General features: G+C 40.5%; 1 protein-coding gene across 1 annotated transcript in view; it reads left to right on the forward strand.

The window, feature by feature from the left end:
* The first annotated feature begins 271 nt into the window (after positions 1-271).
* Positions 272-14346, forward strand: part of dis3 (DIS3 exosome endoribonuclease and 3'-5' exoribonuclease) — a 250698-nt gene continuing 236623 nt past the window's right edge. The window contains exon 1 of the mRNA XM_065254845.2: positions 272-617. Within this exon, the coding sequence (XP_065110917.1) occupies positions 399-617 (219 nt within the window). The 5' untranslated portion in view covers positions 272-398. The remainder of the gene's footprint in view (positions 618-14346) is intronic.

A 14346-nucleotide genomic window follows, 5' to 3' on the forward strand; every position in this document is an offset into this window, starting at 1 on the left:
ACTACTTAGTGGATAGGGAGCGGTTTCAGACACAGCTCTAGCTTATGTATACACCATTGCGCATGATCTAGTCCTACCATAAAACATCAAATGGACAGCCAGTATCTTTCAGAGAGTTTCGAAGTGTACAACTAGTGTACAATTAAATCTACACATTCTTTGTGTTTTAAGATTTTTGATATTTGGACATTCTTCAATGTAATGTATTTTATTGGATTTGTATGATGTGAACTAACAAGGACTGATCCTACGTTGCACAAGTCTAACTCCGGAACAATAATTAGTTGACACCCTGGTTACACACACGTGCGTTAACAGTGTGGTGTTTGTGGGGATACGCTTCTAAACGGCACCGTAGTTACTGTAACGTTAGATATCTACTGTATAAAAGCTGGAACATGTTGAAATCTAAAACGTTTGTAAAGAAAACTCGTTCTGGTGGAGTGTTGAAGATAGTGCGCGAACATTACCTACGAGATGACATCTGGTGTGGAAGTGAAGTTTGTAGGGAGTGCAAAGATGAAGCCCCAGTTCTGCAGGAGGATGCATGCTTAAAGAGCAGCCTGTGCCCATTTTCCCACTACTTAATCCCAGACACCAATGTAGTTTTACATCAGGTATGTGATTTTCTTTATTTTGACCATCTGTCGCACGTGACTTGCAGGGATCAAAATTATTTGGTAACACTGGTGCTCCCAACTTTAAAGAGTTAGGCGCACCAGCAAAAATGTAGGTGCACTTATACAAAAATTATGAAGCATCACAACTACAATTTATAAGTTAATAGATTTATTTTATTAAAAATTAAACACCACAACTGGGCTTTACCCATCCTATGGCCATGATTTGAAATTTGGTCTTTTTATGCTGCATAGATTCCTAAAATAATACCCAAATGCTGTTTAAATAATATAGCAGCAATAATATTTTAACAATTACAGGTAACATAAATATAATTTCAATAGAAAATCTAGCAAACACGGTAAACATTAATTAATTGTGACATTACAAAAAGTGACCCTTATATAGAAGGCTAATTATATTGGCATTGATAACTGCATTACCAGGATGCTATAGAGGGTTTTCACCGACGTCACGTTCTGGGCGGTAACCCGGATGCGCGGCCATTGTGGAGGCACTCGGTGTAAAGAACTGAACGGAGTACAATGGAATATTATGCGCTTTGGATACTTTAAGTGAATGTAGATATGTCTAAACAACAGAAAACGCATCCAAGATGCAAAGGCATATAGGGAAGGACTTGGACCACAAGAAAAGGCACGATATTTCGAGAAATTACAATTTATAGGCGGTGCAGATCCCTACCAGCTCCCTCTTCTAGGATCCGTGACGACCCGGCGATTCTTCCTTCAGTTGCATATCCCGATATAAGTTAGTGAACTACCTAGTTTTCATGCAGAGCCCATATGTCAATGTCAGCTTTATTTATATAGCAAATTTAAAATAGCCAGTGTCCTACCAAAGTGCTTTACTGTAAAAAAAGCACAGTAAAAAATAAAAGCAATAATTGTTTTTACCATTTACTATTAAAAATATTATTATCATTACAATAGAAAATTTGTTATGAGCAATTAAGCACACTGGCATTAAGGCATTGCAGCGCAAATTTTATTTGTGTTTAAGTACATTTTGTGCATACACTAAAGTACATATTAAATACTCTTTAAATAAAGCACAACAAGTAGAAGCATAATTGTTTTATACTTTATGTACTCCAATCATATTTCTAATACAATACTACTCTTTTTCCTGAGCTTTACCAACCACAAGCGCCGCTCCTCTGTTAATTTCTTGCATTCCTTTCCCTGGTTTTTAATAACTTTTGGAAGTCGATAATAATCGAAATGTTTTTCTCAATATGTACTGTTAGTACCATCTCAAACACGGCAATAATTAACTATTTTCCTTGACGACGTTCGGCATATACATCAGTGTCTGCTCTGTTGTAATGCGGAGTGCCTCCAATATGGCGTCTTCCGCTCTGATGACGCGCTGTGAAAACCCTCCATTACTACTAAATAGGCAATGTTTTTAAAAATATACCATCAGCATTGTCGTGTTCCACCTTAACATGGAATACAAGGATGTTTGTCGGATGTCCCTCAAGCAGGATGCGGACATACATCATAAAAACACTATTTGATAGACAGTTCGGTGTCTCCATCAATAATGAACACATTTGTCACGACACTTCTTGTGTTTTTGGCACTTTCGCCATGTTTAAGCACAATCTCGCGCTTGAAATGTGTGGATTCCGCTACCAACGCCGTTTTACCAACAACCTCCGTTTCACAGGATTTACAGTAATCACAGTAACATCGAGCCATTTTCATAGAGGAGCCACTCGTAATCTTTAAGCCACTCTCTCCGAAAGGTTTAACGTTAAGCCTCATTTTCCAGTGGTGAAGTTGCATTTAAATTCAGACCGTCGTTATGAATTAATACAGTAGTAAGATTGGCTGTAGTCTAAGGTGACCAGATTTTTTTAATGAAAACCGGAGACATTTCCTAGTTCAATGATCAAAATATGATTAAAATCTCATTTGTTGTTATCTATGAATTAAAAATGGGGACAAAACCTTTTTTTGAATATTTTTGTCTTTTTATTGTTCACTGCAAAACAATGTTGGCAGATATTTATAGCTTCTTTTAAGCATACATTTTATGTTTTTGGTCTAAAAACTAGACTTGTTTTCTTATGTCATTCATCTCATTAAGAAAATGCATCCTGATTTAAGAATTAATATTTTACTGAAAACAAGAAAAAAATATTTTTTTATGATTAACATTTTATTGATTTTCAGGCACTTTTCACAATACAACATAACGCATCTGTATCAAATTCACATTTTCACAACCCTATCCCCACCCACACAAGAGGTCCCCACTAGAGCTTGAGGTCACTACTTGGCTATACAATTCACTATAATAAGAATTACTTCCAGCACATAATAATGAAAAAAGGGACAAAATAATACCATTACACACACACAAAAAAAAATTAAAAAAAATAAAATAAAAGATAATATAATATTAATAATGATACTAATTACTGCCCCCTTTCCAAATAAGATAAATATCTAGACCATTTCTTTAAATAAAAATTTTAATTATATACAAGAAAAAAATATTAAGTAAAAAGTTTTTTTTGCAGGGTTTCTAATTAAATAAATTGAACAATTTCTGTAGCCTAAATCAAATTTTTTTCTTTTATACAATGCACATATATGACATACCTGATCAAATTTACTTCAAAAGTGCTAACATACTTCAGCTGATTTCATAGCATTGTAAATGTGAAGAACTGGAGGAATAATAAGAAATGCTCAGTACCTACCATGCTCTACCATCAAATCACTTCATTCGTTTATTACTTTAATTTAACATGAGTAGTTATTTTAGTACCTTAAACCCCCCAATAATTTTGACTGTTTTCATATATATCTTATGAGATCTCGATTGATGAACTTAACGAAGCTTTCTCATGTCTCCTAGTAAATTCTTCTTTGCTAAAGCAGTGACGTGCGATCAAGTAATCAGTGTGACTTGCGCCCCCCTCTGCTGGTAAAAATAATCATTACATGATTGCTCCGGTCTGGTACTTCAAAGGCTAATGATCGGGTGATTCAGTGTATTTGCTGGTTGTTTTTTGGACGTGCTGTAAAACGGGGACATTTCCGGAGACAGAACACCAAAAAAACGGGACTGTCCCCGGAAAACGGGGACGTCTGGCCACCTTACTGTAGTCGGCTCGTTCTCTTTATGCTCGCGGTTCGTTTTTTCACATTTTCGCGCTTTGCATACCAACGTAGCACTGCAACAAGGAAGATTGACATTCATATTAGCCAATCTGCGCTCTTCATTAAACACGAAAATTGGTGAAATTTGATTGGTTATGTAATGTTGGAGAGAACGCTGAACATGGAACAGCACACAGCATACACAATCTAAATCAAGTCACACCACAACGAAATAGGCAGTCGCAAAAATGCTCCCAAATATATTTTAAGGTCGCACGCACCGATTAAATTTCGGTCGCAAAACAGTCGCAATTTCGAGCCCTGTGGCTTGACTTAATTGCCCAGTTGTTTGTTGCCTCAATTCTCTCAATAATTTTACCAATGGCTGTGATTTGAGTTTTTGAATGAGAGCAACTTGGGAGTTGACTAGAAGTGATGTGTATTTTGGGAACGAGCGACTTCCCAAAACTATCCACTAGCTTCTTGTCTCTATGGCAATATCAGCTACTTTGTAAAAAAGGTACATTAAAGATCAAATCCAAACTGAATTAAAGCTGCAAGCAGCGATGGAAGGGCCCTCGCACGCATGTGCACTGCCACCCTATGGCCTTAGTAAAGCATTGAACCAGGGGGAAATTAATTAAAGTGGGTAAATATAGGTGGATATTCAAAGGAAAATTTATGTGCCACAATGCCTGTGTGCAGTAGGTGGTGCTATGACTGAACCTGATTATTGTTAAATTGACGTGTTCAGGCCGGGACCCTTAACAAACGTGTGAAGTCTGGGGCAGATCGAACAATGTATGCCTGAATTACAACAGCTTCCTGTTTCATGAAGAAACATCACACTTTGCCAGGCTGCCACGGACTTCAACGAAAAGTCAAGATTTTCACTATTTATCATCGCAAAGGGCTTAAGATCAGTCTGTGCAAATATGATGATGATTTGATTAAATCTCTGAGAACAGTAAATCACAAGGCAAAACATGGCATTTCCTGCTACCTCTAGGTGGCGCTATGACTGAAGCTAAATATTGGCATTGAAATGTGTTCAGGCTAAGACTCTTATCAAACATGTGAAGTGTGGGGAAGATTGGACATTGTATGCCTTAGTTATAACAACTTCCTGTTTCATGGCGAAAACGCTGAACTTTGTCAGGCCGCCACTGACACACCTTCCAACGAAAAGTCAAAAGTTCCGCAATTTAACATTGCAAAGGCCTTTAGATGAGATTGACCAAATATGATGACGATCTGACAAAATCTCTAGGAGGAGTTTGTTAAAGTACGAAGCCTGGAAATGACAAAATTTGCACAGAAATCACAGCAAAAATTAAAAATGGCTGACTTCCTGTGAGGTTTAGAGCTTCGCTCCAAGAGACTTTTTTGTAGGTCTTGGGGTGATATATGACCCTACCAAATTTCGTATCTGTAGGATTTTCGTAGTGGCGGGGCTGTTCTCTTGAAATTTTGCAGGTGGTGCTATTGAACCATTTCTGCACGCCCACTTCTGGCGCCTATGCCACATGTAAATTTTTGCCAATTCTGACGTGTGTGCAACGTTTTATGACTTTTTGAGCTTGTTTAGCCTGTCAAAATGCGATTCATTTAGCGATACTTTGCCAGGCCGCCACGGACACGCCCTTTAATAAAAAGTCAAGGTCATCGCTATTTATCATCACACAAGGTCTTGAGATTAGACTGATGAAAAATGATGTTGATATAATCAAATCTCCAAGAGCAGTAATTCACAGCATATAAGATGGTATTTCCTTCTGCCTCTAGGTGGCGCTATGACTGTTACTGAATTATGCCATGTTGATGTGTTCAGGCCGGGACCTTTATCAAACGTGTGAAGTTGGGGGCAGATCGGACCATGTATGTCTGAATTACAACAGCTTTCTGTTTCATGGCGAACCATCACACTTTGGCAGGCCGTCATGGACACGCCCTTCAACGAAAAGTCAAGATCTTTGCAATTTATCACCGCAAAGGGCTTAACATCAGTAAGACCAAATATGATGATGATTTGATTAAATCTCTAAGAGCAGTAAACCACAGCGTAAAACATGGTATTTCCTCCTACCTCTAGGTGGCGCTATGAGTGAAGCTGAATATTGGCATTGAAATGTGTTCAGGCCAAGACCCTTATCAAACGTATGAAGTGTGGGGCAGATTGGACATTGTATGCCTGAGTTAGAGCCACTTCCTGCTTCATGGCGAAAATGCCGAAATTTGTCAGGCCGCCACGGACACACCCTCCAACGAAAAGTCAAGATCTCCGCAGTTTAACATCGCAAAGGCCTTAAGATAAGACTGACCAAATATGATGATGATCGGATTAAATCTGTAGGAGGAGTTTGTTAAAGTATGAAGCCTGGAAATTACCAAATTTGCACAAAAATCAAGGCAAAAATCCAAAATGGCCGACTTCCTGTGAGGTTTAGAGCTTCACTCCAAGAGACTTTTTTGTAGGTCTTGGGGTAATATATGACCCTACCAAATTTCGTTTCTGTAGGATTTTCGTAGCGGTGGGGCTGTTCTCTTGAAATTTTGCAGGTGGCGCTATCGAGCCATTTCTGCACGCCCACTTCTGGCGCCTATGCCACATGTAAATTTTTGCCACTTCTGACGTGTGTGCAACATTTTATGACTTTTTGAGGTTGTTTAGCCTGTCAAAATGCAATTCAATTAGCGATACTTTGCCAGGCCGCCACGGACACGCCCTTTAATGAAAGTCAAGGTCGTTGCTTTTTATCATCACACAAGGTCTTGAGATTACACTGGTGAAATATGATGTTGATATGGTTAAATACCTAGGAGCAGTAAGTCACAGCGTCAAACATGGTATTTCCTGCTGCCTCTAGGTGGCGCTATGAGTGTTACTGAATTATGCCATGTTGATGTGTTCAGGCCTGGACCCTTATCAAACGTGTGAAGTCAGGGGCAGATCGGACAGTGTATGCCAGAATTACATCAGCTTCCTGTTTCATGGCGAAACATTACATTTTGCCAGGCCGCCACGGACACACCCTCCAATGAAAAGTCAAAAGCTCCGCAATTTAGCATTGCAAAGGCCTTTAGATGATACTGACCAAATATGATGATGATCGGATTAAATCTCTAGGAGGAGTTCGTTAAAGTACGACGCTTGGAAATGTCAAAAAATGACAGAGAAAATTCAAAATGGCTGACTTCCTGTGGGGTTTAGAGCTTAGCCCCAAGAGACTTTTTTGTAGGTCTTGGAGTAATAGATGACCCTACCAAATTTCGTGTCTGTACGTTTTTCGTAGTAGGGGGGCTGTTCTCTTGAAATTTTGCAGGTGGCGCTATCGAGCCAATTTTACACGCCCACTTCTGACGCCTATACTACATGTACATTTTCGCCAATTCTGACGCGTGTGCAAATTTTCATGAGTTTTCGGGTATGTTTAGGCCCTCAAAAATGCGATCCATTTCGGAGAAGAAGAAGAAGAAGAAAAATAATAATTAAAACTGCAAGCAGTGATGGAAGGGCCCTCGCACGCATGTGCACCGCCACTCTATGGCCTTAATAAAGCAATGAACCAGGGGGATTGAAATTTCAGTGGGTAAATATAAGCGGATATTCAAAGGAACTTTGAAGTCCCACACCTCCTTTGTGCAGCAGGTGGCGCTATGATTGTATTTGATTGTTGTAACATTGATGTGTTGAGGCCAGGACCCTTGTCAAACGTATGATGTCTGTGACAGGTCGGACATTGCATGCCTGAGTTACAACAGCTTTCTCATGGAGAAACATCACTCTTTGCAAGGCCGCCACGGACACGCCCTTCAACGAAAAGTCAAGATCTTCGCAATTTATCATCGCAAAGGGCTTAAGATCAGTCTCACCTGATATGATAATGATTTGATTAAATCTCTGAGAACAGTGAATCACAGCGTAAAACAAGGCATTTACTGCTACCTCTAGGTGGCGCTAGGACTGAAGCTGAATATTGGCATTAAAATGTGTTCAGGCCAAGACTCTTATCAAACATGTGAAGTGTGGGGCAGATTGGACATTGTATGCCTTAGTTATAACAACTTCCTGTTTCATGGCGAAAACGCTGAACTTTGTCAGGCCGCCACGGACACACCTTCCAACGAAAAGTCAAAAGCTCCGCAATTTAACATCGCAAAGGCCTTTAGATGAGATTGACCAAATATGATGACGATCTGACAAAATCTCTAGGAGGAGTTCGTTAAAGTACGAAGCCTGGAAATGACAAAATTTGCACAGAAATCACAGCAAAAATTAAAAATGGCTGACTTCCTGTGAGGTTTAGAGCTTCGCTCCAAGAGACTTTTTTGTAGGTCTTGGGGTGATATATGACCCTACCAAATTTCGTTTCTGTAGGATTTTCGTAGCGGCGGGGCTGTTCTCTTGAAATTTTGCAGGTGGCGCTATCGAGCCATTTCTGCACGCCCACTTCTGGCGCCTATGCCACATGTAAATTTTTGCCACTTCTGACGTGTGTGCAACGTTTTATGACTTTTTGAGCTTGTTTAGCCTGTCAAAATGTGATTCATTTAGCAATACTTTGCCAGGCCGCCACGGACACGCCCTTTAATGAAAAGTCAAGGTCGTTGCTTTTTATCATCACACAAGGTCTTGAGATTACACTGGTGAAATATGATGTTGATATGGTTTAATACCTAAGAGCAGTAAGTCACAGCGTCAAACATGGTATTTCCTGCTGCCTCTAGGTGGCGCTATGAGTGTTACTGAATTATGCCATGTTGATGTGTTCAGGCCTGGACCCTTATCAAACGTGTGAAGTCAGGGGCAGATCGGACAATGTATGCCTGAATTACATCAGCTTCCTGTTTCATGGCGAAACATTACACTTTGCCAGGCCGCCACGGACACGCCCTCCAATGAAAAGTCAAAAGCTCCGCAATTTAGCATCGCAAAGGCCTTTAGATGATACTGACCAAATATGATGATGATCGGATTAAATCTCTAGGAGGAGTTCGTTAAAGTACGACGCTTGGAAATGTCAAAAAATGACAGAGAAAATTCAAAATGGCTGACTTCCTGTGGGGTTTACAGCTTAGCTCCAAGAGACTTTTTTGTAGGTCTTGGAGTAATAGATGATCCTACCAAATTTCGGATCTGTAAGTTTTTCGTAGTGGGGGGGCTGTTCTCTTGAATTTTTGCAGGTGGCGCTATCGAGCCATTTTTACACGCCCACTTCTGACGCCTATACTACATGTACATTTTCGCCACTTCTGACGCGTGTGCAAATTTTCATGAGTTTTCGGGTATGTTTAGGCCCTCAAAAATGCGATCCATTTCGGAGAAGAAGAAGAAGAAGAAGAAGAAGAAGAAGAAGAAGAAGAAGAAGAATAATAAACGGAGCAAAAACAATAGGGTCCTCACACCCTGGTGTGCTCGGGCCCTAATAAACGGAGCAAAAACAATAGGGTCCTCACACCCTGGTGTGCTCGGGCCCTAATAAACGGAGCAAAAACAATAGGGTCCTCACACCCTGGTGTGCTCGGGCCCTAATTAAAGCTGCAAGCAGCGATGGAAGGGCCCTCGCACGCATGTGCACCGCTACCCTATGGCATTAGTAAAGCAGTGAACCAGGGGCATACGAATTAAAGTGGGAAAAAATAGGTGGATATTCAAAGGAAAATTGATGTGCCACACCGCATGTGTGCAGCAGTTGGCGCTATGACTGTACCTGATTATTGTTATATTGATGTGTTCCGGCCGGGACCCCTAACAAACGTATGAAGTCTGGAGCAGATCAAACAATGTATGCCTGAATTACAACAGCTTCCTCTTTCATGGTGAAACATCACTTTGCCAGGCTGCCACGGACACGCCCTTCCACGAAAAGTCAAGATATTCGCAATTTATCATCGCAAAGGGCTTAAGATCAGTCTGACCAGATATGATGATGATTTTATTAAATCTCTAAGAGCAGTAAATCACAGCGTAAAACAAGGCATTTCCTGCTACCTCCAGGTGGCGCTAGGACTGAAGCTGAATATTGGCATTGAAATGTGTTCAGGCCAAGACTCTCATCAAACATGTGAAGTATGGGGCAGATTGGACATTGTAAGCCTTAGTTATAACAACTTCCTGTTTCATGGCGAAAACACTGAACTTTGTCAGGCCGCCACGGACACACCTTCCAACGAAAAGTCAAAAGCTCCGCAATTTAACATCGCAAAGGCGTTTAGATGAGATTGACCAAATGTGATGACGATCTGACAAAATCTCTAGGAGGAGTTCGTTAAAGTACGAAGCCTGGAAATGACAAAATTTGCACAGAAATCACAGCAAAAATTAAAAATGGCTGACTTCCTGTGAGGTTTAGAGCTTCACTCCAATATACTTTTTTGTAGGTCTTGGGGTGATATATGACCCTACCAAATTTCGTATCTGTAGGATTTTCGTAGTAGGGGGGCTGTTCTCTTGAAATTTTGCAGGTGGCGCTATCGAGCCATTTCTGCACGCCCACTTCTGGCGCCTATGCCACATGTACATTTTTGCCACTTCTGATGTGTGTGCAACGTTTTATGACTTTTTGAGCTTGTTTAACCTGTTAAAATGCGATTCATTTAGTGATACTTTGCAAGGCCGCCACGGACACGCCCTTTAATGAAAAGTCAAGGTCGTTGCTTTTTATCATCACACAAGGTCTTGAGATTACACTGGTGAAATATCATTTTGATATGGTTAAATATCTAAGAGCAGTATGTCACAGCGTCAAACATGGTATTTTCTGCTGCCTCTAGGTGGCGCTATGAGTGGTACTGAATTATGCCATGTTGATGTGTTCAGGCCGGGACCCTAATCAAACGTGTGAAGTCAGGGGCAGATCAGACAATGTATGCCTGAATTACATCAGCTTCCTGTTTCATGGCGAAACATCACACTTTGCAATAGGGCTGAAACGATTCATCGAGTTACTCGATTTACTCGATTCAAAAAATTCCTCGAGGCAAAAATTCTGCCTCGAAGCCTCGTTAAATTCCTATGACGCGCACTACACGCGCCGAGATCTGATTCACACGGACCGTTGTTCAATGTTCAGGAAGCACATCATAGCGCGTGGTACATTTTGAATTTAGTTGGCGCGATGGCGGAGCGAATATGTCCATAAACGGCAGAGAGAGACTGTCTAAAGTTTGGGATCATTACATTATCATTACATTCAGCATCTGAACCGAAAACATCCACTGCTGTTTCACCAAGCGTCGATGAAACAAGGTAACGTAGCTTCCGTTGATTTTAATCCCATACTGTATTTGTAGCGATGTCGTTATGCGGTTTGACTAGATATGATGTTTAGCTTTGATGTTTTTAAGTAGTAAACGTATTCACGTTCAATTGCAGGACAGTATAGATTAAAAAAGAACCCCTTCACACACACGCATGCACTACAGGTGTGTGTACCAAAAAACGGCACCACAGTGCAATCATATATGGGCAACTTGTAATCTGACATATTCTGTTCAATAATAATAATCTCTGTCTTATTGGAGTTTAGCATAAGGAAGTTATTCTCTCTCACGCGAGTCAGACCGATCGCGCAATGCATCACATATGCTTAAACTTTTATGTAGCCACGCAACAATAATTTCAGCATGCATTCACTGTATACAGCGGGACGTGATGTTGTGATTTTTCGAACGGATTCTTAACCTAAAATGCACCGCAATGCAAGTGATGCAAACCAAATGCAGCGTTCTATTGAAAAGTAATGTATGTATTTCTGCAGTACCAAAATGCAATGAAGCAACTGAACGTCTGACTGGGGTGTCACTCTTCCTCACGCACAGAACGCGTGCACACACACAAACACAAGTGCACGTGCGCGCATACACACAGGTTGTTACCATAGCAAATAGGCTCATCCCAGAAATGATATATATGTTAAAAGCCTAATGGTAAATGCTGCAGGTGTAGAAATGTACATAAACCAGATATTTACTTTGATGTCAGGGCTAGATTACAGCATGAAACCAGTTGTGCATATTAATAAATTAAAGTGTTTAATTGTTGGCACTGGCACTTATAAACACTAAATGGGTAAAAAATTGAAATAAATAGGCTTATTTCTTGGAGCCAAATACCTCTGTTTTTTTTTTTTAATAAAAGCCAAATGCTTGAACATTTTACAGCCAAGTCATTTTCGTTATGCATTATTTGTTTTGGTTGTTTAAAAACACACAAAAAAAGTATCCGATTACTCGATTAATCGATCGATTCAGTGCTAGATTAATCGATTACAAAAAGAATCGATAGCTGCAGCCCTATTTTGCAAGGCCGCCACAGACACGCCCTCCAACGAAAAGTCAAAAGCTCCGCAATTTAGCATCGCAAAGGCCTTTAGATGATACTGACCAAATATGATGATGATCAGATTAAATCTCTAGGAGGAGTTTGTTAAAGTACGATGCTTGGAAATGTCAAAAAATGACAGAGAAAATTCAAAATGGCTGACTTCCTGTGGGGTTTAGAGCTTCACTCCAAGATACTTTTTTGTAGGTCTTGGGGTGATAGATGATCCTACCAAATTTTGTGTCTGCACGTTTTTCGTAGTGGGGGGGGGCTGTTCTCTTGAAATTTTGCAGGTGGCGCTATCGAGCCGTTTCTACACACCTAGTTCTGACGCCTATACTACATGTAAATTTTCGCCACTTCTGACGCATGTGCAAATTTTCATGAGTTTTCGGGTATGTTTAGGCCCTCAAAAATGCGATCCATTTCGGAGAAGAAGAAGAATAATAATAAACGGAGCAAAAACAATAGGGTCCTCACACCCCGGTGTGCTCGGGCCCTAAATATAGCTGTAAGCAGCGATGGCGGGCCCTCGCACGTTTGTTTACCGCTACACGGTGCCTCCGAGAAAACGATGCATGGTGGGCATGTGCATCAAGTGGGTAAATATCAGTGGACTATTTCATGTTGCTACTGACCCATTTAGGTACAGTAGGTAAAAGAAACCCCATATTTTAGACAAATGGGGGCGCTAGTCAGCCACTAAATAGACATGCCTTTATCTGACGTTTTTGTCAACACTTAACAGCCGAAAACTCTGATGTGTGTGCCAAATTTAAAGTTCAACTAAGCACGCCAAGAACCTTAAACATGACTGAAATTAAAGTAAAGTTTGACGCGTTGCCATGGGAACAGCGTTCGAGATGTCAAAAATTCCTTCGCAATTTATCATCTACAATGTCTCGGCATCATGTTGACCACTTCTGGTGTCAATCGCATGAATCCCATACGAGGAGTATTCAAAAGTTCACAGCATGTAACTGTCAGCCTTAAATATGCTGGAAAATTAAAGCAAAGTTTGATGCGTTGCCATGGGAACAGCATTTGAGATATCAAAAATCCCTTCACAATTTATCATCTACAATGTCTCGGCATCATGTACACCACTTCTGGAGTCAATCGCATGAATATTCTAGAAGGAGTATTTAAAAGAACATCGGCGTCAACTGAAAGGCTTAAATATGCCTTTAAATTGAAAGTAAAGTCTGACGCGTTGCCATGGGAACAGCGTTTGAGATATCAAAAATCCCTTCGCAATTTATCATCTACAATGTCTCAGCATTATGTTGACCACTTCTGGAGTCAATCACATTATTTCCTCAGGATATAATAATCCGAGCAAAAACAATAGGGCTTCGCACCTACGGGGCCCTAATAATCCGAGCAAAAACAATAGGGCTTCGCACAATTCGGTGCAGGCCATTCTGGCCTGCTCCTGGTGCTCGGGCACTAATAATAAATTCGAGCAAAAACAATAGGGCTTCGCACCATTCGGTGCAGGCCATTCTGGCCTGCTCCTCGGTGCTCGGGCCCTAATAAAAATAATCCGAGCAAAATCAATAGGGCTTCGCACCTTTCGGTGCTCGGCCCTAATTATTTAGTTAATCTCAAATTGTTGTAATATGCTCACGGCTTGCGAATGTAATGCTCATTTAATGATCTGAAATAAACCTTGATGACGTATGCAGCCTGAATATGCAACCTCCGGAGGATGCAGCTTTCTGTTTGAACCTTTTACAAGGTGCATGCAATATATTTGTCTTTTACTGCGTTTGCTTTTTTGTTTGGGTTTCCAATATTATTCGTTTGGGAACTTGTGTGAAGTCTGAGACGCGTTGTGTTTGTCTGTTGATCATTGTCAGATGTGAAGTCTCAGCAGATTAAACCGTCACTCAGAGTGTACATGATTTAAAGGCCCTCTAAGCGACTTCACGCGTTTTAGACCATAAAACATTTTTTGTTACATACAGCAAACATCTCCTTACTATCTGCTTGCTGCCTGTCCGCTGATCAAACTGTAAAAAAACGCGATCTCTGTAGAGAGCCAAGCCTCCACAAACTTCAATATAAATACAGTGGCTAAATCTGCACCACGAAACATAACAAAGTGTTCCAGCCAGGAGGAGTTAACTACGCTTAGTTTGTTTGAAACACATTTCAAATATTAACACACAGATTCGCTTGTAACGCCTTTAATGTCTGAATGTTCTTGCTCAAAAATGACAGTGGCTGTATCATTTCTCATGTATAGAAATGGACATG

Source organism: Paramisgurnus dabryanus, chromosome 4 (genome assembly GCF_030506205.2).
Source record: "Paramisgurnus dabryanus chromosome 4, PD_genome_1.1, whole genome shotgun sequence".
NCBI lineage: Eukaryota > Metazoa > Chordata > Actinopteri > Cypriniformes > Cobitidae > Paramisgurnus > Paramisgurnus dabryanus.